The sequence below is a fragment of the Eucalyptus grandis genome, chromosome 4, assembly GCF_016545825.1.
Source record: "Eucalyptus grandis isolate ANBG69807.140 chromosome 4, ASM1654582v1, whole genome shotgun sequence".
In the NCBI taxonomy this organism is placed as follows: Eukaryota; Viridiplantae; Streptophyta; class Magnoliopsida; order Myrtales; family Myrtaceae; genus Eucalyptus; species Eucalyptus grandis.
Window position 1 is genome coordinate 35,847,170 of NC_052615.1, and position 24,640 is coordinate 35,871,809.

General features: G+C 44.3%; 3 protein-coding genes across 3 annotated transcripts; 2 read left to right on the top strand and 1 right to left on the bottom strand.

Moving 5' to 3' along the window:
* Positions 1-1,336: 1,336 nt before the first annotated feature.
* On the top strand, positions 1,337-4,160 carry LOC104442179. Its single transcript, XM_010055524.3, has 2 exons — positions 1,337-2,297; positions 3,778-4,160. Exons 1-2 carry the CDS (start codon positions 1,584-1,586, stop codon positions 3,937-3,939), a joined length of 876 nt encoding a protein of 291 aa, XP_010053826.1. The 5' UTR covers positions 1,337-1,583; the 3' UTR covers positions 3,940-4,160.
* Positions 4,161-5,886: 1,726 nt separating this feature from the next.
* LOC104442181 (phosphatidylinositol 4-kinase gamma 4) lies at positions 5,887-9,294 on the top strand. Its single transcript, XM_010055525.3, has 2 exons — positions 5,887-8,044; positions 8,663-9,294. Exons 1-2 carry the CDS (start codon positions 6,638-6,640, stop codon positions 9,059-9,061), a joined length of 1,806 nt encoding a protein of 601 aa, XP_010053827.2. The 5' UTR covers positions 5,887-6,637; the 3' UTR covers positions 9,062-9,294.
* Positions 9,295-17,850: 8,556 nt separating this feature from the next.
* On the bottom strand, positions 17,851-23,450 carry LOC104442182. Its single transcript, XM_010055526.3, has 5 exons — positions 21,062-23,450; positions 20,158-20,801; positions 19,395-19,605; positions 19,056-19,273; positions 17,851-18,690 (listed from the first exon to the last, which is right to left on the bottom strand). Exons 1-3 carry the CDS (start codon positions 23,397-23,399, stop codon positions 19,528-19,530), a joined length of 3,060 nt encoding a protein of 1,019 aa, XP_010053828.2. The 5' UTR covers positions 23,400-23,450; the 3' UTR covers positions 17,851-18,690; positions 19,056-19,273; positions 19,395-19,527.
* Positions 23,451-24,640: the final 1,190 nt, after the last annotated feature.

Genomic DNA, 24,640 nt, shown 5'->3' on the forward strand with positions numbered 1-24,640 from the left:
TGGCGTCTCTCTCTCTCTCTCTCTCTCTCACGCGCGCGCGCAAAATGCCAGCCTCAGCTCTTCCTTTTCTTCTGACTCGCGCTGCAGCAATTTTGGTTGGATTGGACATCAAGTGGGGGCATGCAGCGAGTGCTTAAAGCTCCAACCCAGAGTCCATCAGAGGCTCAAAGATGAAACTGTATCATACTCAACATTCTTCATTCAGTGACAAACAGCACGTATCTGCTCACTTTCAATAAAAGACGTAATCAAGAAATAATTTTCGATGCATTTAGCTCAGTTATGGGCCGGGGCAGAAATCCTTCTGGAGCATTTCTACTTTCTTGGCAAATGATAATTACATAAGCTGTGGTCTGATAAGAATTTCTTTTTGAAGTCTTGGTCTGGCATCAGCCTTGCCATGTCCAACGTGAACTTACGATAAATTGAAGCTGCTGGCACAGTCCAAAATTGAGAAAATGCAGAGTACAGTCCATTCTCATCCAGCCAATCATCTGTCTAGTGAATAATGATCTAGTCTCAGATCTAATTGGACTTGCGTTTGGTTTTTATTCAAAGTAATGACTTAAATTGGCTTTACAATATCGATTCACCTGATGTGCTAAAATTAGTGATCTTATTCGCGCATGCAACAAGAGTTTATGAAATCAATTGACAATTCAATTTTCGTGAACTTGTATTAATACCTTCATCAGAATCATCTATGAATTTGACAGTGGGATCCTACCGTGGGGCTCAAGTGATTGTGGAAAAGCAAACCAAGATCTGAATAGATAAAAGTTAGGTTCTTGAACAGATTTGGTCCCCACTCTCATAAGGCCAAAAATACCAACTACCCCATCTACAATTATCCGGAAAATGATGCAAATGATATCTGTGACTCCTAAATTTTTTATTTATTTAATATGATCTCTAAACTTTAGCTTAATTACAGTATAGTCTTTGAACTTTTGATCCCTAAACTTTTGGTACATATTCAAATATTCATGATCTTAAATTAATGAAAGAATTACATTGAACATTTTTTTATACTTCAATGACTACAATGAACATGTATTTTAAAGACCCTGTTAAACAAATTAAAAGTTTAATGACCACGTTGAACATTAAATTAAAATTTAGAAATCACATGACATATTACGTCAAAGTTTAGAAACATTTGTTTCATTAACCCCCAGATTTACCTTGGGCAAGCATTCCGCCGGATGGAGGATCCAACGAATCACTCACTAATCAAATATGAAATGGAGTGGTTTGTCCAGGAATCTAGCCAAGAATTTCCCTACTGGAATATATACTCGTCTTAGTTTATGAATGTCGACCGCCAATGGGAACGGTCCACTCGGACTTGGGCACAAGGGTAACATCCTGAAGCATATTCCTTCACCGAAAATATGCATCATTCCCAGCTTTTCTTCATCACGGCGATGGCGTACCCTTCATGCCACTTTCTACTCCCGGGCCGATCTCGTTCCTCGGCAGGCGCAGAAATGGGAGGCGCGTAGATTCGGCTTCCCGGCGATGGTGTAAGGTCGTGCCTTGTCTGAGATGCTAATTGAACTCCAGAGCAGAAGGCCCTTCTTATGGAGACCGCCGGCGTCCTGTTCAGACCGTCGTTGTTCACGCCTTTCACCTTCAATGCCGTGAGCGCTGTCCGGAAGCCACTCGGTCCGAGGAGCCGCTCATTCACTAGTTGCAGGAGACCCAGGATCTCTTCTGTCTCCGTTTCTTGTAAATCTCCTCCGGACGAAGGAAGTTCCGATTTTGATGGCAATAACACGAGTTCCCCGTTGAAACCCACCTGGGTTTCGGTCAGAGCCTTCAGAAGGATCAAAGACTTTGCGTATTCGTGCACCCGGAAGCTGGTTTCTAGTGGGCAAGAACGTGGGGAGCCGGAGGAGGTTGCGGACGGTTGCGGTGGTTGTGGATATTTACAGAATGGAGGGATAGGGATTGTTTTGCTGACTTTGACTTACAGTGCGAAGGTCAAGATCAGTCCTTTCGTCGCGACATTGGCCGCGAACCCGACTTTTGTTTCGGGTCTGTTGGCTTGGTTTTTCGCTCAATCGGTGAAGGTGGTACTGAATTTCTTTGTGGAGAGGATATGGGATTTGAGGTTTTTGTTTGCCTGTGGAGGCATGCCCTCTTCTCACTCGGCTTTGTGTACTGCTTTAACTACTTCGGTGGCGCTGTGTCATGGCATGGCGGATTCATTGTTTCCAGTTTGCTTGGGGTTCAGCTTGATTGTTATGTATGATGCCATTGGTGTACGGCGACATGCTGGCATGCAAGCTGAGGTGAAGTGTCTTTCTTGTTCTCTCTGTTCTTTGGGTCTACTTGCGGTACGGTTATTTAGTGAAGAGGTTCTAGTCTTGAATCTTGATAGCAGTGTGGATATTTGGAAATTCTACCTTTGTATGTTCGAGTTTCTTTTTTGCAAGACTCTTCTTCCATTGATCGATCCATCGAATGTGTTGCTTTTATGAGGAAATTGCTTAATCCAACCTTTGCCAGGACTTTTGTTGTCTTTTGGTGTAGAAATTTCCGCCATTGCCTCTCTATGTGATTTTCTTGGGTGTTTACCTCATTGTACATAATTATTGCATAGCTTTTCTCAAGCTTAATCTTCATAAAAAATGCTTTTTGGTGCTCTGTGCTCGTCGCATAACCAGGAATTATATCAGAAGTCCATTTTTCTTCTTGCTTAACCAATGTAGTGATAGGCTTCTCGTAGTGAATAATCTGGAAATGTTAAATGAAATGGGACATCATATGGTCTTTTTGTAGCATTCACTTGGTTTTCCAAGATAAAAGATCGGAGGTTATAAGAAAAAATTTCATCTGCTGTTTTTCACCTTTTTATCTGTGTACACTGGTAGTTCATTGCGCTTTTTAATTCTGCGGTACAATGTTTGATGAGGTTATAAAAGTGCAACAAATTGGCTGAGGTCTACTAATCCATGAGACATAAAACCTTATCACGATGGTTCTCAAGCCTAGGCCAATGGAAGAGAAGTGAGTGATTGATTATTTGCTGGCTAGAATTAGAAATATAGCAGCTCAGGCTGAACTCAGTTTTTGGGTCTTCAACACCTGATGCCGTTATGGCATCCATTGAGCATTTTTTTGGTCAAGTATCAGCAAGTCTATAGGTTCTATTAGTTGAAGTTGAACAATAGCTTCGTGCTCTTTCATTGCATTAAGGGCTTATGTTATCCACTGCTGTCTGGTGGATTATACAGCATGTGGCCTTGGAGCATTACTGCTTCATAGGTAGATTTAGATTAGGAGTCCTTGTGAATATTTCATTTTCTTGCCACCAAAGAGTGGTGGAGTGCGCAAATTTGCTTGTACATAAAGATGCATATCTTTAGTTAGATTGATGGTACCTGCTATGGTCATGTTTGCTTTCAACGCTGCATACAATCTGAATGCTTGAACTGAGAGGAGGATCTCTTGCTTAGCTACATATAAATTATGAAAGCATTCATTTGTACCGTGGCACTGCACCGTTTCATCTGATTCACTGCTTAAAAATTAAAAATTGCAAACCAATTTCCTCCCTATGTGGCATTTCTCTTTTAACAATCCACTAACATGCAGATCTCATCAGAAAGATCTTGCTGGCATGCACGAAATGATTGTTTGGTTGCACAATCTCTGTGATGCTTTAAATTGATGCTTCGGCAGGTTTCACTGATGGGTGACATCGTAGGTGCTCACTGATGAATTTGGTATTATCCTGTCAGCTGATCACTTTGTCCCGTGTTGTTACAGGTTCTGAACATGATAGTCGAGGATTTATTTCAAGGGCATCCTATTCGTAAACGAAAGCTCAAGGAGCTATTAGGCCACACACCATCACAGGTTGTCGCTGGAGCTCTGCTCGGCTTCGTGGTTGCCTGTACCTGTCATTGGGCATGCTCGGTTGCAGCCTGATCCATCGGAGAGCAACTTCAGTGTGATATAAATTTTGATTGATTGATGGTTAGCGATCAGTTTGTGTACTCGGCTCCTCTTCATGTTCCATCAGGTCAAAGCAATATATCATACTTCATCAAAAAATCAAAATTTGATTCTTGTTTCCCCTCTTCCTTTGGCGAGACATTCTCCTGAACATTGATCAAGCAATTGAGCAAGTGAAGATGACTGTTCATAGAGGCATAGAAATGGGGCTTCTTTCTGTCTGTGAAGATGACTGTTCATAGAGGCATAGAAATGGGCTTCTTTCTGTCTGTCTTTTCTGCTTTGAACGTAGAAAATTCGGCCACGGACTGCTCGGCTCCACCAAAAACTATAGCCAAAACCGAACTAGTCCACAAACCAACAGCACTCCAAGCCCAGTTAGACATGATGTAACTGGTGACGTTTCCAAAACTAGAGTCACCCCAACATGTTCCACAATATGAAGGTCAATCTAAGCTGAATAACCAAAACCGAACTAGTCCACGAATCAACAGCACTCCAAGCCCAGTTAGACATGATGTTATTGGTGACGTTTCCAAAACTAGAGTCACCCCAGCAACACGTTCAACGATATGAAGGTCAATCTAAGCTGCTGCCTGATGGGTCTGCATGGTCCTCAGGACCACCGATTGCTTGTTCAAGAATCTCTGGTCTTGTACAATCTAGTTAACCATGCATTCCAAACCGGTGCAATATAATATTATCGTCGGCAAGTCGCTCTAATTTAGCCCCGACAGAAGGGAAAAGAACTTAAAAAAGGGGAATTTGCTCATTCTCTTGATACAGCAACCTCATCGTACGATTCACCATTAGGCCAAATCGAAAATTAGCAACTACCCATTGGGAGAAGATGTTTCACAAGCTGGGAAAGTTTTTCTTTTGGCTAGTCAAGGCTAATTAACAAGCAGCATCGAATCTGGTAGTGCGCAAGAATATACCTTCTCCTCATTTTAATAGCTTACGAACTTTCGAGCGACCTTCCCAATTTTTTTTCTTTTAATAATTGCTCATAAGAAAGGAGGAAAAGATGAAACAGTGCACGTGTGTCCACGTCAAGGTGGGCCCGCAAGACAGAACCGTAAGTTAAGATGCGTTTAAAGGTTTAAGATGCATTTGTTTGTTTTCATTAAAAAATTATTCCTATAACGAAATAAAAAAACTATTTTGTTTTAATAATTTTTTACTAGAAAAACGCGCGTTTAGTAAACTTGTTTCGAGAATAAAAAATAAATAGAAACATATTTGGTAAATTTATATTCTTTTTTTGTTTCTTTTAATTTTTTAAATATTTTTATTTTATTTTTCTTTCTTTTTTTTTCTTCTTTTTGGTAGACTCGCCTAGCCACGGAGGCGGCGCCGCCCTAGCGAGGCCGAGCGTTGTCGGCGTGGGTGAGGCTCGGCCCGCCTGGCGGGCGAGCTTGGCCTCGCCCGATCCAGCGAGGCCGAGCCTCGCCTTCGCCGGGGGCCGAGATTGGCCTGCCCGTCCGGTGAGGTCGTCGGCCCGACGGCGAGGCTCGCGGATTTGGGCATGGCCGAGGTTGGCGCAAGGTCACCAGGCCAAAGAAAAAGAAGAAGAAAAGAAGAAGAAAAGAAAAGAGAAGAGAGAGAGAATTTGTTCTTTAGAAATGTTTAGGAACAAAAAAAATAATTTTTTTTTTTCTTATTTTCGTTCCAATTTTGTTAGGAAACAAAAAAATAAATTTTGAACAAAAATGTAAACAAACATTTCTGTTTTTTTTTTGTTTTCGGGAACAAAAAAAATAAAATTTTTGTTCATAAATAAAAAAAAAGAACATAAACATGGACGCCCTTAGAGGGAGTATCGTCGTCATTCATTCCATCGGTGATGAAAAGTCTTGGTCAAAGGCACACAAAGTCTTTGCTCAAAAAAAATTAAGGCACACAAAGTCTGCATCTTTCAACGCGTGTATTCTCCTGCTAAGGCCGCCACCTCCTGCTGCACGCTTCCCTCTCTCTCTCTTTCTCTCTTACCCTCCTCTGGTGTCGGAGATCATCGCAACCCCCATCTTTATTTTTGGGTGGGGACCGGGATAAGGCAGTCAACACGAAACATCCAAAATCGCTTGTGGTTCTTTGCTAAAATTGGCGTGTGATTTAAGCAGAGGTCCCGTGTTGCTTCTCCCTTCGGTTCTTCCTGTCCGGTGAGAATCCTCCTCGTGCCTTTCCAGTGCTAGGTCTCGATTCGTGCCCGACATCGTGCGTGCCCGGTGGGTTCGTTCGTGTCTCTGATTTTCTTGATCTTTAGCTACTTGCCGGAGGTTTCGGGGGCATGTCCATTGCGATTCTGCCGTAGAATGAAGCCCTGAAGGTTGAAATTCCCTTCTCTTTCGTGGGTTCCGCGAAAGTTTTCGTTTTTCTGCGTCTTTTTCTCATTGATGATCTGCCCTTTTGGCGACTACACATCCGATGGATTAACAATGAAACTTTGGATAGATTGTAGCAACCTCCTTTGCCTCTTTTCTTTTGTCCTAGTTCTTGTGTAGGTTTTTAGGCTCGAATTTCCTCGATATTTTGATCATCTGGGCTTAATCGGATGATCAGATTATAATTATGGCGATTCGATGGATTTATAAGGGAGAAGTGTTGTAAGTCGATTTAAAGCGGGAAGCTTTATTTAGGCTCTTCAAACCGTAGGCGAAGGGTTTGCAAAATGTCATCCGCCGGTGTTGCTGTGAGTCTTATCCGCAATGACTCTTTCGTCTTCCCGAGTCTGTTTGATCACCAATCGTGTGCATCCACCAAAGAACCGATATTGATTTACATCACCTGTCCTGGGTTGATAACGCCATTGCGAGTGCGAGAGACCGATTCGATTGAGTCCGTGAAACTGCAGATCCAGAGCTGTAGAGGTTTTGTCACGAGAAATCAAAAGTTGGTCTGTAGGGGCCGAGAACTCTCGAGGAATAATTCTCTAGTTCGGGACTATGGTGTGGAGGATGGAAATGTGCTGCACTTGGTGCTCAGGCTTTCGGATCTCCAGGTCATCCATGTAAGGACGACATGTGGGAAGGAATTCACTTTCCATGTGGAGCGGAACAAGGATGTTGGGTACGTCAAGCAACAGATTGCTAAGAAAGGGAGAGGTATCATTGACTCTGATGAGCAAGAAGTTGTTTGCAATGGAGAGAGAATCGAAGATCAGAGACTTATTGAGGATCTTTCTAAGCAAACCGGTGCGGTGATACATTTGCTGGTTCGGAAACCTGCTAAGGTTAGACCTAGGCCTGTTGATAAGAACTTTGAATTGTCTATTGTAGCAACAGAATTGAATGATAGTAGAAAGTATGATGCTGGCAAAGAGAATGACCAGCGACAAGGTGGTGTTTGGGAAGAGTGCAACAGGAAAGAGGGTGAATTTGATGGACACTTGGTCAATGGGAAGCCTCCAGAGAAAAAAATCTGCTTGGAGCCAATTCTTGTTAACCCTACAATTAAATTGTCTACTTTCATGTGGGATATGATCAATTCGTCCTTTGAGGGAATGGAATGTGGTTATCAGCCAGTAAGGTCCATGGAGGGTACAGGAGGAGCTTATTTCATGCAAGATTCATTTGGGCAGAAGTATATTTCTGTTTTTAAGCCAATTGATGAGGAACCCATGGCTATCAACAACCCTAATGGTTTGCCTATGTCTGAAAATGGTGAAGGACTTAAAAAGGGTACAAAGGTTGGAGAAGGAGCCTTTAGAGAAGTTGCGGCTTACCTTTTGGATCATCCAAAGACTCGGCGTCGGTGCCCTACATTTTATGGCATTGCAGAAGGTTTTGCTGGAGTTCCGCCTACTGTAATGGTTAAGTGCTTGAATACAGGTTTTAACCATGCAAACAATGTAAGTAAGAAGATTGGGTCTTTGCAAATGTTCGTGGAGAATGAGGGCAGTTGTGAGGACATGGGACCTGGGTCCTTTCCTGTGAATGAAGTGCACAAAATCTCTGTCTTGGACATAAGATTGGCTAATGCAGATCGGCATGCTGGAAATATTCTCTTGAGTAAAGAGGGAGACAGGGGCCAACCAGTCTTGATTCCAATTGATCACGGATACTGCTTGCCTGAAAGTGTAAGTGCTCTCAACCTCTTTCATCCTTTAAGCTTCCATCTAATTTCAATAATACGCACTTGGCTATCTGGTTCCTTTTTTCATATGCCGCTATGTTAAGATGCAATAGATAGGTGCTTGTGCTTGACATCCATTGAACCAAGTTACCATGTACCAGTTGATAAAAGAGACGGATAGATTAACATCTAGATGAAATTAATCAGATATTTTAGTAATAGTCTGGGTACTAACGTTCAACTAAGATTTGTTGCTACTTGTGGTTCTGCAAATGATGCTTGAGACTCAAGTGCCTTCTGGAACATAAAATCACTCCAAGTATTAATTCACTCACAATCATTATTATTATTATTTTTAACTTGTTTAATTTGTTTCTTTTGCAAATATTGGGTGTATTCTTACGAGATCCTAAATTTGAATAGTAGTAGTTCTTAACCTGTATTCACTGGAGCTTGCCCGGTAGTTTTGTCTATCAGTGTAATATATAAAGAAAGAGCAAGTACTTTATGCTATCACCTTGGTAGCCTAAATGGATTAATTGAATTCATAGCCTTCTTTAAATAAGCTAATCCATCTTTCTTGTTCACTCACTCATATATAATTTTTTGCCTCCACCTACAGTTTGAAGATTGCACATTTGATTGGCTGTACTGGCCACAAGCTCGCCAGCCTTACTCACCTGAGACAATTGACTACATAAGATCTTTGGATGCTGAAGAAGATATTGCCCTTTTGAAATTCCATGGCTGGGACCTTCCCCTTAAATGTGCCCGTGTGCTCCGCATATCAACGATGCTGCTGAAGAAGGGAGTAAAAAGAGGCCTCACTCCCTTTGCAATTGGGAGCATCATGTGCAGAGAGACCTTGAACAGGTGGTCCACAATTGAGGAGATTGTGCAGGAAGCAGAAGAATCTTTGCTCCCTGATAGCAGCGAATCTGCATTTCTTGATGCTGTATCCCAAGTGATGGATAGCTACCTCGATGAGATTGCCGGTCACCATCCTGGATACTCAAAGTAGTTGTTGATATGTACTGACCATATGGCGTTGTACATATGTATATGTACATGAGGACAAGCGGGTCCTTTTATCGTTTTCTTATAACCGTTTGTTTCACGGTTCTTTCGTACTTCTTTATTTCACTCTAAGTGCACACAGTTCGTGTCCTTAACTGTAGTTGTTTAGGTGCTGATTAAGATTCTTTGTCGTACATTTATTAATTGATTTCTGGATTTATGTTGATTCTCTCTTAATTTTGGCCAATATCGACTATCATTTGGATAGTTTTTCGGCGAAAGCCACTGACATGTGTCACGGGTCGGTCGATTACGATCTATCAGAACACCGTGCAGTCTTAGGATTATCGATCCCAAGTCAGCCTTACACATGCACAAACACAAGGGTTGGATGAGCAAAGAGAAAGTATGTTCACTTGTGAATGAGCTAGTTACAATGAGGGAGAGGGATCCCTATTTATACAAAGGTAGGGTTGTATAACAGCCATTGATCATCCCTTCGATCCAACGGTGAAGTTTGAATTTGTATCATCATTATAAGGCTATACAATAGGTGATTCAATGGCTGTAGCCCTTGGGAAGTCCATAGGCGTGTGTCAAAAGCAAGATCAAGATGAAGGCAGGAGGCAGGAGAGCCGCTTGACACAAGAGTAGTTGAACGGTTGCAGGCTGCATGTGGGTTGGCCGAACATTGCTCACGGGTCATCCATGGGTCATGCATGGGCCTTTCTCCGCATCGCGCAGGGTTTGTGCGCGGATCGGGATTGTTCGTTGTTGTGGGCTGTTCTTCGGTTGCGTGGGTTGTTCTTGGATCATGCTGTGCGCGGATCGGGGATTGTTCGTGGGTCGGTTGTGGGTTGTTCTTGGACAGGCCCTTGTGCGTGACACAGCCTATCACAGACGTCTTGGATCATGCTTTGTCTGTGGGCCGTGTCATTCTCCTCCACTTAATTAGGCGATGCCCTCATTGCGTTTGTGACATGGAAAGTTTCAATGTGTTTCTTGAACTGCCATAGACCATCGGAGGGTTCCCAATTTGCTTCACTCTCGGGAAGGCCCGATATTCCTTCTTTGGCCCACAATATCTCTTTTGTATGGTCCGCCATGATACATTCAATGTCCCAATCGTAGGAGGTTTTTGCTCCAAGGGGCGCTCGCTGTGATTCGCCTTGATCCAAATCATCCTCGTCCACATGGAAAGGCTTCAGCATCCTCATATGGAACATAGGGTGTACCTTGAGTTTAGCCGGCAAGTTCAGCTTGTGTGCCACCTTCCCAATCAATTACAACACTCGAGAATGGGCCTTTTAGTGACGGATCGGCCCTTTATGCACATCACGGTACGAAAGAACCAAGTGCAATTTGGTCAACATCAAGTCCCCGACTTGAAACTCTATGTGCTGTCGCTTCTTGTCGGTCCACTTCTTCGTGCACTTTGTGGCTCTATTCAAGCACGCTCGCACCAAGTCTACACTTTCATCTCATTTCTCGATGAACTTGTGTCATACCCCAAGGTGATCGCGCTCGATGTAAGCGGTTGTTGCTTGGTCACAATCTTGCACGGGCTCTGGTTCGTGGACTCGCTTTGCTACAAGTTGTGGGAGAATTAGGCCACGTCGATTAGCCATGCCTAATTCACTTGCGTGTTGCTCACGTAGTGCCAGAGGTAGATTTCTAGCAATGCATTCACCTGCTTCATCTGTCCATCGGTTTGGGTATGCATGCTTGTGGAGAAGTCAAGGTTCATCCCCAGCAACTTGAAGAGCTCAATCCAAAACTGCCTAGTGAATTGAGGATCGTGATTGCTCACGATTGTGTGTGGAACGCCCCAATACTTCACGACGTGCTTGAGTAATAGCTTGGCTGCTTGCTTGGCTGGGCGATCTTTTGTGGTTAACACGAACATCACATACTTAGAGAATCGATCTACCATGACCATGAAGGTACAATGCTCTTCGGACTTCGGCAAGTTGACGATGAAGTCCATGGAAACGCTCTCCCATGGACGTTCCGGGATAGGCAACGATTCAAGGAGCCTCGCTGGTGACCGTTGCTCTATCTTGTCTTGTTAGCACACAAGACATGTCCGCAAATAGGCTTCATTGTCGTCTTGCATGTACAGCCAATAGTTTTGATCCTCGACGAGTGCTTGGTGGATTCCTGGATGACTCGCCCATTTAGAATCATAGCACTCGTGAAGGACTTCCTTCCGAAGTTTCCCGTGGAGCGACACATAGAGTCATTGTCCTTTGGTGTAGAGGAGATCGTCCTCATACCAGAACCGCCTTGTCTTGCCCTCTTGCGCGTATCAAAGGAGGGCTTGGGCTGTTTGATTGTGCTTCAGCCCCTCCTTGATACGGTCGATCTATGGACAATCGGGTTGACTCATCACGTTGGCCAGCTCCATCTTCCTGCTTAAGGCATTAGTGACGGAATTGGATTTTTAAGCTTGTATTCCAGCACATAATCAAACTCGGCCAGGAAGTCTTGCCACCAAGCTTATTTCGAGCTGAGCTTCTTCTAAGTTTGGAAGTAGCTCGTAGCCACATTGTTGGTCCTCACAACAAACCGTGATCCCAAGAGGTAGTGCCTTCACGTACGAAGACAATGCACCACTGCGGTCATTTCCTTCTCTTGGACCGTGTATCGTCACTTGGTATTGTTCAATTTCCGTGACTTAGAGGCAACCAGGTGCCCCTCTTGCATCAAGACACCACCGATAGCAAAATTAGAAGTATCGGTTTCTACCTTGTACGGTTTGGTGTGGTTGGGCAACACTAGCACCGGTTCTTCAGTCATAGCCCGCTTCAACCGATCAAACACATCTTGACACCGATTCGTCCACTTCAACGGCCTTTTCTTCTTCAACATATTCGTGAGTGGCACGGTGAGGCTCGAATATCCCGGATGAAGCACCGATAGTAGTTTGTGAGACCAAGGAAGGATCTCAGCTTGTCACCTTGGTTGGCGGTTCACATTCAATGATGGCACGAATCTTGACCGCGTCCATCCGCACTCGTTCGCCCTCGACGATGTGCTCAAGGAATGAGACTTCCTTTTGCGCGAAAGCGCATTTCTCACACTTCACATATAGATCATTTTCTGGTAGGAGCATGAAGACTCGTGTCAAGTGATCAACATGTTCCTCGAGCGTCTACAACGATGTCATCAAGGTAAACCACAACGAACCAATCAAGGAATGGGTGAAGTACCTTGTTCATAAGAGTGCAAAATGTGGCTGGCGCGTTGGTCAAGCGAAAGGCATGACGAGGAACTCGTACGATCCATAGTGGGTCATGCACGCGGTTTTCGGCTCATCCGTCGGCAATCTGGACTTGGTAGTACCCCGATTGAAGATCTAGCTTGGAGAACCAACGGGCTTCCCCAAGCTGGTCAAACAAGTCTGCAATGAGAGGAATCGGGTATTTATTATTGATGGTGAGCTTGTTCAGTGCCCAATAGTCGATGCACATGCGGAGGGATTCGTCATGCTTTTGGGAACAAAACTGGAGCACCGAATGGAGTCTTGGAGGCTCGAATATACCCCGCATCAAGCAACTCTTTGAGTTGTTTTCGTAGCTCTTCCAACTCGGGTGGAGCCATGCGATAGGGTGCCATGGCCGGCGGTTGAGCATCGGGCATGAGCTCGATCCGGTAGTCTACTTCTCTCGTAGGAGGCAGCTTCTTGGGTAGCTTGGGCGGCATCACATCTTGGAAGGCATCGAGGGACTCGGGTCACCTCTCCCGGTACCTCACTTTCTTCCGCGCCCTCATCCTTTAATGCTGCCAAGAAGGTTACCTCGCCTTTCCGTAACCCCTTTGTCAGCTACATGGCCGATAGCATCTTCCCATTGTGTCCCAACTCGCGGTAGATCGGATCATGCATCGGCATCGCTTATCTAGGATGCAAATACAATCCGCCAAGGGCATAACACCCGCATTGATCCGATCGAGGAACACTAAACCAAGCACGAAATCATAGTTGTCAAAGGGGATTACCTCGATATCCTCTTTATTGGTCCATGGACCAAGGTGCAGCTCCACGTCCCTAGCCATGCCGCTAGTCAGGACTTTCTTGGAGTTCACCGTTTTGAGCCAACCGGCGTCACTTGTCTCAACCCAAAGATTTAGCTTCTTCATGGCCTCTTTGGATATGAAGAGGTCGGATGCCCTAGTATCCACGAGCGTACTCATCGTGGTACTACCGATCTTCACATCCACGAACATCATCTCTTTGGGTTCCTTAGTCTTCTTGGCCTTGATCGACCCAAGGATTTGCAACAATCCCAATTGTGCCTCCTCTCGCGGTCCATCCTCTTTGCACAAGGCCGCCGGCTTTTTTTCTTTTCAGGCAATCTCAGGCCATGAGTGGCATGTCGCAAAAGAAGCACTTGTAGGTGCGTACCTTGCGATGATATCCTCCGTTACTTGACTTAGATTGAGTCCTATGAGGGACCGAAGGTGGTTTGCCTCCATTCGGACGGTTGTACCGACTCCGATCTCCCCCACCATTGGCCCTTTTCCATTGGCCCTATTTTCTCGGCTTAATTAAAAGTAAAAGGGACTCTATCATGAGGACGATGGTTTGTATTCCACGAGGGACTCGGCCACGAAAGTAGCCGTTTGAGATCCATTACATTGCATTGTTTGAGCTCTTGCTTGACCCATGATTTGAGTTTGCTCATAAACTGATGGAATGCCTCCATCTCGGTCATGGATGGGATTTGGAGCAGTAGCTCCGAGAATCGCTTCACGTAATCGCGGACTCCACCTTTTGTTCTAGGCACTTGAGTTCCCCGTGAGCTTCCTCCTCCGCATAAGCGGGATAGTAAGTTCGCCGAAATTCCTCGACGAACTGAGCCCATGTCATGATAGGGTCGTCATTCCTATCATTCGACCTACAACGCCACCACAATAACATGTCATCAACTAAATACATGGCTACGAGATTTACCCGAATCATGTCGTCGGTCATCCCCATGGTCTGGAAGTAGCATTCTAGGCACCACAGGAAGTTGTCCACGTCCTTTGCCATTCGTGAGCCCTTCAACTCTTTCGGCTTGGGCGCATCGGCGCGCGGTTGCATAGTAATCACCCCATTCACGCGTGCAGCTTTAAGCTCGGCCATCTCCGTGTGCATGGCCACCATCGCGGCCTCACAAGTCTTGTCCTACTACTATAACTCGTGTGTGAGGGATCCCAACTCCTCGACACGAAGCTTTCCCATGCTGGCTTGGAGTTCTTGCATTTCGGCCAAGAACTCCTCCCTACTGACTGCCGCTCCTTTGATAGTCCGGTGCAAGTTGTTCATTAATGCTTGGACGTCTATGACGGTCTCTTCTAAGACCGTCATTCGGTTCTCTAGATCCCCCTTCGAATCCTCCAAGCTCGAGACAACACGGTTCTTCTTCAACCAAGTGGCCTTCTTGGCTGGATGCCCATGATCTTCTCGATCATCGCCTTGAACAACGGGGACATCGACACGAGGATCATCCATTGTGCATGGAATGAAGGCTCTGATATCACTTGTCACGGGTCGGTCAATTACAATCGATCACAATACCGTGCAGCCTTAGGATTATCGATCTCAACGGGTCGATCAATTATGATCGATCACAACACCGTGCGACCTTAGGATTATTGATCCCAAGTCAGCCTTACATACACACGCACGAACACAAGGGTCAAATAAGCAAGAAGAGAGTATATTCACTTGTGAATGAGCTAGTTACAATTAGGGGGAGGGACCCCTATTTATACAAAGTTCAGGTCGTATCACAACCGTTGATTGTCCCTCCGATCCAATGGTGGAGTTTGAATCCGTATCATCATTACAAGGTTATATAGTAGACCACTCAATGGTTGTAGCCCTTGGGAAGCCCATGGGTGTATGCTAGAAGCAAGATCAATTTTGATTTTCAACATAAAACGGTGACATCCAAGCCTAACATGAGAACAAAAATTCAGTAGCAATCAATGAATGGTCGTAGGTTGCATGTGGGCTGGCCGACATACATTGCTCAAAATATCACAAGTCGCACAAACAAATCAAATGAGGTGAAATGAGGCACCATCCACGGTTCCGGTCCGGTTCCGGGCGGTGGGTCGTGCATGGGCCTTTCTCCATATCGCACTTGGGTTGGCCGTGCGCAAATTGAGGATTGTTCATGGGTTGGTCGTCGGCTGTTCTTGAATAGGCCCTTGTGTGTGACACAACCTATCACGGATGGTCTTGGATCATGTTTTGTCCATGGGCTGTGTCACATGTGTCCAAGTCTGGCATGGAACTGTGTTTTCAAGATGGCCGATTGTATTAAAATGTGGTCATTGCTGTTTTGTGTAGTGCTGAATCAGCATGTTACGTCTTATTCCTATTGTCACTCCGTGCTGGCAATTGAAACGTCATAAACTATCCATATCTAGGGGTGAGCGGTTTCCGGTTCTTTACAGGTTCCGCTTGGAACTTGGAACCTACGCTCGGGTACAGGTTCCTCATTTTTTGGAACTTGGAACCTACCTGTTAGAACCAAGAACCTGGAACTTATCTTGTCACAGGTTCCAAGGTCGGTTCCAGGTTCCAACAGGTTTCAATAGGTTCTTTATTTTATTTTTTTCATTTTTAGTTAAAAAAATGGAAATGAATGCAGCAATAATAACGATATAGCCATGAATCTTGCAACCTAATGATAGAACACACTTCACATGCTAAACCGACTTGAAGCTACTGAAGATGCCTAATAAACTGATGATTACTCTCATTTAGACATTGCAAATAGCAAACCAGCTGGTAGGCAAAATTGGGCACTTACATCATTACTGCATACATACCACATAAGTTAAAATTCCTCAGAATTGACACAACTAAAAGCTCCCCAATGTCTGGAAGGAAGACCACTAATAATCACTACCACACTATGAGAACAAGCACCGTGACCTCAACAAGCACTGGACAGGAAAAGCAGGTCCAACACAAGCCTATAAGTCTCATCTAAATAAGAAGATAAGGCCAATCATTACGTTGAACACAATGTGTTGTAACAACGACAAGCTTAACAAGACATAAAGTTGAAGCAACATTAAAATTCACTAAAATCCCATCCCTAATACTATCAAAACCACATGAAGCAACAGAAACTACCACAATTCGCAGATCATCAGATATAAAAAATGCTCGTGCTCGAGAGTAACAAAGCAGCACAGCTATTTGCTTTCTTAAAAGTTTTCAATTCGCTTAAAAGCAATAATTAGAAAAGCATCGAGAGGTCTCTTTCGCAACAACTAAAAAACTCTAACCCAAAGCAAAAGCACCTCCTCCCATGAAAACACCTCAGAACCCTAGCTTGATGCGGCGCCAGTGCATGCGCTTTGCGTTGTACCTGAACGATTTTGGCGACAAAAATTAGGCCACAAAAAAATAAAATAAAATAAAAGACAGCTTTTTGGGACAAAACGTGAAGGAATTGGATACGAACCGATGGTGTTGTCGGTCTCGCATGCGAATCCAGTGAGGGATGGGTCTGTTCGCCTCATCTTCTTCGCCAGCTTCTTCTTGATCTGGCGACGGCGAGCACGCGGCGACGGTGGCACGACGGCGACGAAGGCATGAGTCTCACGGCACCAACGGCGGCATGAACGGCGCACCAAAGACGGCGGCGGTCGCGGCTCAACCCACGGCCAAGGGGGAAGAACTCAATTCGGGCGGAGGTGGTGACAGTTTGGAGCAACGACGGCCCAAACGGCCGAGCAAGCGGCAGCAAGAGGTGGTGACGGTGGCTTGGGGACGGCGGCGGTACCTCACGGTGGCGCGGACGGCGAGACAGCTCGTCGAGCTCAACGGCGAGACGGCTCGTCGGACGAGCAGTGGGTGGTGGGGGTTTGGTGGCCAAGAGGTGGTGGTGAGTAGGGCGTGGGGCGGCGGTGTGGTGGTGGGTGAAGCAGCAGCCGGTGAGAGGAAGGAAGAAGAAGAATAAGAAGGGGGAGGGGGGTTCGACCGAGAGAGGGAGAAAGAGAAGAGAGAGAGAGAGAGAGGAAAAGAAAAAGTGGGGGCAGGAAGTGACGTGAGGAGGAAAAAGGGGAGAAAAGAGAGAGAGAAAAAGAGAAAAAGGGGAGAAAAGAGAGAGAGAGAAAAAGAAAAGAAAGGGGAAAATTGAACAGGGGGGAATCGCGTGGAAGGGATTAGGTTTTTTTTTTTTTTAAAACTTGGCCGTTCCAATTCCCGGAAAAAGAGAACCGGGAACCGGAACCGGAACTAGTCCCCTTAGAACCGGGAACTGAACCGGAACCTTGGGTTCGGTTCTCCGGTTTCCGGTTCTATCCGGGAACCACGCTCACCCCTATCCATATCGTGTTCAAACCCATCTTAGTTCGTCAGTTTTACTGCTAGTTTTATGATATTAAAGGGTAGCGATGCTACTCGACAGCATTGGGTCTGCGTGTCACCATTTCACTTATTTTTAATTGCCACTTGGTATTTGGTCGTCTATCATGCCCTATAAATTGGAGAGCAGAGGTGTTCAGACAGTCGACTCCCCATCCTTGGAAAGCATATGAATTACAGCCTATCCCCTTTGTAGCGTGTAAACACACAATGATCGCAAGGATAAATTTCTCATTTTGAAGATTCAGAAAAGGTTTTAGTCATGAATTATAGGTCTTTAGAAGGAACCGAGAGCAGCATGACATCCCCTTTTAACTACAGCTTCGTATAAATCTCCAGGAGGCATTATTGTGAAGATATCTCAAAATTGACCAAATCATATGTCAGACCTCCTGGAATGAAACGAGCACATTAAGTTCAGAAAATGAATGACTTCGCTTCACGCATGAAGGAGAGTGACACCAACAATCTAGAAACTCAATAAATAGATCGTGTGGTTATACAGTCAGCTCTACAAGAAAGTAGTGTTCTCGCAGGTACACTCGAACTTGGCCAAAAGGCTGAGAAAGTATGGTTATGTTCAGGCAGCTAGTTAGTCTACACTGGCTATGTTCTGGCTCAAACGGCAAAATTGCACTGCAAGGCGGGATCTTCTTCTCTTCATGATGAATCCGGCGGATCCAACCAAACGAAATGCCGTTGAAAAAAAGGGATATAGAACCCACGCCTACATAAGGTCCACAAAGTCTAGACTTCACCTTATCCAAATAACACTATTCAGCATCCAACGGTGGTGACCCAATATTTTGAGCTATCAACATGTGGTAATTGATATAACTCCAAGCCAACAGCATGAGAATCTTCTTTTAAGGATGCAGAGTCGATGCTAGTTTCAGTCAGATACCATCTTCAAAGCAGGATAGCTGCAGTCATAACTTCACATGAATCAGGCCTCTGATTCAGAGGAAGCATGCGTGTGCAAAAGCAACCAATTTTGCACTTAAATTAGCAAAGTTTGCACAAACAAATAATAGACTGGTTAGCAGATTAGCTGGGTCTTGATGAGGTGGCTCAGGAATGACTGATGCGACATCCTGAAATAAACACAGAATTCTGGGTAGCCACAACCCTGCAAATGAGCTGTAGCGGCTGTGGATTCCATGAATTAATAGTCATGGTCATTATCTGTAGAATAAGCAGTTCACTTTGTTTTCCTATTACGGCTCGGTTTCTTTCTTGCCCGCTTTAATCTTCTCCTGAAAAAGGAAATAAGAATCAAACATGAACTGCTTCAAAAAACATGATATTTATCAGATTGTGCGTGTGGTAATAAAAAAATTTATGAGGTGAACCAACTGTACTGCTCAATATTCTATATAGGACCAAAAGGACTACGAAACCTTCAAAAGCTGAATGTAATTGAAGTAGCAGTGCCTCAATGCCAAACATGCGAAACTACGTTTGCAAACATGCGTAACGTTGCAAACATGTAACGTTTGCAAACATGTGCATAACGTTGCAAACATGCGTAATGTTTGCAAACATGCGTAACGTTGCAAACATGCGTAATGTTTGCAAACATGCGTAACCTTTGCAAACATGCGTAACAAACAGAAATTACCTCTTAGAGGGATTACTGTTGGCACCAAACACGCCCGTCATCAATGCACCTATATCCACAGAACGTTCTTGCATGATCTTATCATGGTATATTTTGCTCCCAATCTCAGTAATTTGTTCTTCTACTTCCTCCAGTGGTTGATCCACATTTAACTGGATCTCTCCCTTTCTGACAACAGTTACCCCGAAGCCATTTGCTTTGGCTTCTCGAAAAGCATCCTGAAAATGTAAAAGAGTTCCAGTTCCTCAACAGATGATGATGCCACACACCTCAAAATGGTTCAAATAAACGGATAAACTTTGTTATTATATTTGGAATACACAAAAAGAAGAAAGTGACCTTGGGTGGGAGAGGAACAATGAATGCTTGACCATTTTCTAGCATGTCCATGTGAGCTTGAATAATGTAGCACAGGTTCTTGCAATCACCAGCATCTTCAAAAGCAATTACATGATGTGGCTTTGGTTCCAATTCAAGATCTGCAGCCATCTCCAGTGAGTAGAACCCAACTTTCTGCTCCCCATTTTAGATGCGTATACAATTCGATGCACTGAAAAAACAAGCAGAGAAAAGCACTTTCATTACTTAATACATCCTGCCAAAAATGAAAGAGAACCATATATAATTTTATGGAGGGTTCTTTGTCCCCCCTCAAAAAAGATTAATCTTCAATATAATAAAATAAAGGAACAGCAACATCTTGTGACACATATATTCCAAAAATCATCAAAAGTAAACTCTGTTTACAGGCAAAACAAAATCTCATCACAGATATCCCGAATTAAGGTTCAATGTTCTAAATCTGGTATACCAACTTACTGATATTGTAAAAGATAATTAGTGCTGGTTTTTGAAAGTATCCATTCATAGATTTCCACAGATTCATTAAACAACTGGGATTTATGTGGACTGTGGAACTCAATTTTTTCGCATATCACAGGCTATTAATTAGCTATACAACAGTGGAATGAAAGTAACAAAATGACACCGTGTGGAGAATCGGTATGCTCCACTCCGCAAAGACTCACATCATCCTGTATAACATTCTAAGGATTGGCAGCACATATACAATTGGAAAGCAATAGGAGAATTTGAGTCCTACCAATACATGCGGAAGATCTAGCCACCATAAGTAATCTTCGTCCTTGTCTTCTGCATACTCTCGATATTTGCTTACTACAGCTTGAGGTCCAAACAATTCCATCTCTCTTTTGAGTTTGTTAAGTTTTTTCCCTATATATTCCTTATTTCTCTCAGGTAATTTATCCATTAGTTCAGCAGCTTCCTGTATTTCCTTTTCAGTGATCCACCGATCCAGATCCTTCCCTATATCCTTCATGACAGATTTAACTTCTGGGTCCGTCTCTGCATTGTAAGAATCCAAAAATCCTCGAGACCACTTTTTTGTATGTTGCCAGTACTCCTTTCCTGATTTTTTACCAGTTCTAACAGAACCATCACTGCCTTCTATGAGGATCTTGGTCTTTTTTGGATCCTTACTCTGGATGTTATTTACACTGTTGACTGTTAAGGAAGATGTGGCATTCCCATTCCCTTGGGATCCAGCAGAATTATCAACTGAATTCTTTTCATCCTTCTTCATAAGAGGTGATACTTGAGTTTCTCCAGTCATTGATGCCTTCTTTTCCTTCAGATGTCCATTGACAAAGTCGGGTTTCCTTTCCACTGGAGGTTCTTTCCAGCGAGGAATAATCTTTTCCACTGGATCATATATGCTGATGCCATCTAAGAAAGAGGTAGAAAGAAGTTATCATCCAAACTTAAATATGTGTTAATAGTATCGATGGCAACAGTCAATAAAGCCCTAACAGTTTTATGGAAAACCAATACAGGATTTTCTCTTATGTTTTTTCGAAAAAAGATGCAAAGGTACTACTCTAAGGCTCTCACGAATGCTAATGTTGCATGCTCATAAATTATCTCTGATAGTCCTCTTCATAAGATAGATGTACAATGGAAAAGCTGAAATGTAGACCAATGACTACCTGCTCCATAGTCAAGATTTTCAATATTGGAATGGAGGTACTCATGCACTTTTAATAGCTCTTCATTCACTTTCTCAACTTTCTTCTCAAGACCCGCAAAGAAAGCACGCTTATCTTCAGCGTCCATGGAATAAAATGGATCCTTTCCTGTCAACTCATTTTCCCGAACTTGAAAAACAATTTCCCGAAGATTATCATCTTTCATCCACTCGAGTTCACCATTATCTTCAATGAGGTGAAGCTCAGTCAAGTCGATACTGGCATCTAAATGCTGATTTACTTTTTCTCTTGCAGTCACGTAATTATTCCTAAATCCATCCCCAATCTTTCCCAGGATGGGTTCAACCACATTAAAATTTTCCTCGATCCAGTTTTGAGATTTTTCCGATGTATCAGCCTCAGAAGTCAAGCCATTAGCTTCGTGTTTCTGACAAGTCAGGGAATTGCGGACATCATAAGCTCCACGTTCTTCACCATGGCTTGCCATATTATCAACCATTTCTGGAATAGATTGTGATTCCTCAGTAATCATATCTCCGTGGATGTTAGCTTTCACCATGGAATCTGGTGTTTCTCCAGACATGCCAACTCTAGCTGATTGCTCACTGATGTTGGTTGTCTCTCTTAAACTGCTGTTAATCTCACTTTCTCCCAGATCCTTCTCTTTAACATCCTCACCTTCTTGTATACCGAATTTGTTGGAAAGATACTCCGTAGCTTCTGTCACTGACCGTATGATCTTTGGTTTCCTTCTGACAGCATTTTCTCGGTGTACTTCACCACCAAGAGCATCTAAGGACTGGATTTTGCGTGCACTGGTCAGATCTGATATGCACTCAGTAGCTTTGTCTTGCCTGCAGCTTCCAGTATCATTATAATCTCCCATGGCTGAAACATTAGAAGCTATGATGTCTCCATTTCTTTCTGCCAATGATCCATTATGGGATCCATCGATATTTCTTTTTGGTTCAGCTGTTGATATCACATAGGATTCATTAGCTGGCATGCTCCCTCTGGCATGTGCATGATGGTTAACTGGAGAACTTACTCCATCTTCATCATGCTGCTTGATCGACTCCTTTACACTGGATAACAACTCTTTTCCCTGCTTCTCTCGTTCATAACCTCCAATTACAGAACTCTCTCGACCCTCAGTTTCCCTAGCTCTTTTAGCCAGTTCTCTTATTTCCTTGATTTTACCATCAAATCCAACAGCTAACCCATCCACAAGATTAGAACAGTCCTGCTTGTGCTCAGCCAATTCACCGCTTGAAGTTTTTGCTTGCCGGATACTGGCTGCAAGCCCGTGCTTATCTAGATGCGGCCTTTGCATTAGAATATTTGGCGTTTCTGAAGCTTCTCTAACGATCTTCAAATGCCCCTTCTCCAAACTTTCCCTCTCCTTTCTCGCCTTCATCTTCCTCCTCATCATTTCCTTCTCCAGTTGTGTGAACTGCACCTCTCTCTTGCGCAAAGCGAAAAACCACTTGACAGTGCTTAACACAAAGACACCACACAACACCATGGTCCCAGCTCCCAACACTTTAGCCCTTAAAGCAGAATGCAATGGAGGATTCGGAACGGTGCTAACAAAACCAGATTCTGCATCCGCAACAACGAATTTAGCCACCGAGCTGTTCCTTGGAATCACATTGCTCCCGCTCTCCATCTCCCTAGCTAAACCCCTAGCACGGGCGATCTTCGAATTCCCTTCACTCGAGCCCTCGTGCTCGGGCAAGACCACTCTGCTTCTCCTCAATATCTCGTCCCCATCAACCGCGACACGCTTAACATTCCCATCGGAATCTTGAAACACCGTAAATATAGGAGTCGAACCGACCCCCCACAGGTCAAGATCGTTCTTATACTGATCGACCCAGTTCTCCAATCTACTCCACAAAACCGACTCACCCAACACCCCGCGTTTCGATTCCACTAGACCCGCAACTCCGTCGCCGCAATCAAAAGGAACGTCTTCCCGAGAACCGCTCTCGAGGAGAGTGTCACTCTCGAGAATGCCGTCAAAAGTGAGGTCGGGACGACGCACCTTTTGGTCGTGGAGGAGCTTCTCCCTGAGGTGGTTCCGGCGCCGCTTAGCTCGACGGTCCGACAGGGCCGCGACCGCGACCGGCAGGCGTCGGGAACTAGAGAAGGGTAGGCAGAGCGGCGGCGGAGAGGAGGGGGCTCTGCCGATGAACCGGGAGCTGGGGACTCGGAGAGTGCGCGGCGGGCGGCGGTTCCAGCTCGCGATGGACGATTTGGGGACGAAGAGGAGCGGCGCCGCCGCGGAGGAAGCGGCGGCGGCGGGAGTTCTGAGGAACGGAAATGGAGAGTCCATCGACGCCGCCGTGAAGGGTTTTGCGGGACGGGATGGATGGAGGGAGGGAGGGAGGGAGGGAACCGCTAAACCCCGCTACTGCTGATGAGTCGGTTGGATGACGATGATGATGCCGCCGAGGCCCGCCGGAATCTGTCCTTTGGCCTTTTTTTTTTTTTTTTTCAACCAATAAAATTTACATAAAAAATGGGGGAAATTTCCAAAAAAATGAACTCGAAATGTTATCATTTATTTCAAATAAAAGTTTTAAGTGAATCTTATTTTAAATAAGAACTTGGAGTACCATTACTTTCTCAAATAAATGCTTGAAATGAATTTTATTTTAAATAAGAACTATGAAATTATTATATTTATTTCAAATAAGAATCTAAAGTGATTATGTCTTTCGATGATCAAGGAAATTTTCATCATTTATCGTGTTCTTTTTTTTTTCCCTAGTTACTCTTCCTTCTTCGGGCGAGGGTCAACCCCACTCGATTCGATGAGGGCCGTTGGCCACGGGCGAGAGATGGCCTCACCTAGGCGAGGCAACCTTTGCGTTGGAGAGGTCACCCCTCACTACCATTCGTGAGGTCAACCCTCACCCACTTTAGGTGAGGTTGACCCTTAAGATCTCGTGAGAGCTAGGGGTGTGCAATCGGACCGGATATACTCGGGAACCGGACCGGTCCACTCGGAAAACAGGGTCGGGAACCGGTTCTCGTTGAAATCAGTCCGGGAACCGATTCCCAAAATTCAGAACCGGTTTAAATCGGTCCGGGAACAGGTTCCGAGTAATTACCCACCCAAAAACAGGCTCCCGAACCGGTTTTGTAAGTAGAGGTCCAAAATCATTTTATTTCCCCCGATTTTTATTCATACTCCCGCAATCACATGATGTTCTTCCTCTTCACTCTCTCAAAAATGCACAGCACTCCTCCTTTGTCGTTCATTTTCCTCACTTGCTTACCTCTCTCATAGGCTCCCTCTCACACTATTCGATGGATGGATGGTGTTTGTCGCCGCCAAATTTTTCTGTATCACATGGATTGGCCTACCTAATTTATGTTTGCATAAATAAATAATTTCATGTAGTAGTTGTGGGAATAAGACTAATATTAGACCCATGTTTATTACTAATTATTTGCCTTATGATTTTATTTAATATAATTAGCATTGTGGATCATTAATTTTTCGTTTAGTAAAAAAGTTCAGGCATTTATCTATTACAAGTGCTTAATATTTCAATACAAATTAGGAAT

Bases quoted from the DNA above. Each gene is read 5' to 3' on its own strand.
- LOC104442181 (XM_010055525.3), top strand. From the start codon at position 6,638: ATGTCATCCGCCGGTGTTGCTGTGAGTCTTATCCGCAATGACTCTTTC. The intron at 8,045-8,662 runs GTAAGTGCTCTC...CTCCACCTACAG, and splicing joins GATACTGCTTGCCTGAAAGT to TTTGAAGATTGCACATTTGA.
- LOC104442179 (XM_010055524.3), top strand. From the start codon at position 1,584: ATGGAGACCGCCGGCGTCCTGTTCAGACCGTCGTTGTTCACGCCTTTC. The intron at 2,298-3,777 runs GTGAAGTGTCTT...GTGTTGTTACAG, and splicing joins ATGCTGGCATGCAAGCTGAG to GTTCTGAACATGATAGTCGA.
- LOC104442182 (XM_010055526.3), bottom strand. From the start codon at position 23,399: ATGGACTCTCCATTTCCGTTCCTCAGAACTCCCGCCGCCGCCGCTTCC. The intron at 20,802-21,061 runs GTAGTCATTGGT...CCTCTTTCTTAG, and splicing joins AAATCTTGACTATGGAGCAG to ATGGCATCAGCATATATGAT. The intron at 19,606-20,157 runs GTAGGACTCAAA...TTGTTTTTTCAG, and splicing joins TAGATCTTCCGCATGTATTG to TGCATCGAATTGTATACGCA.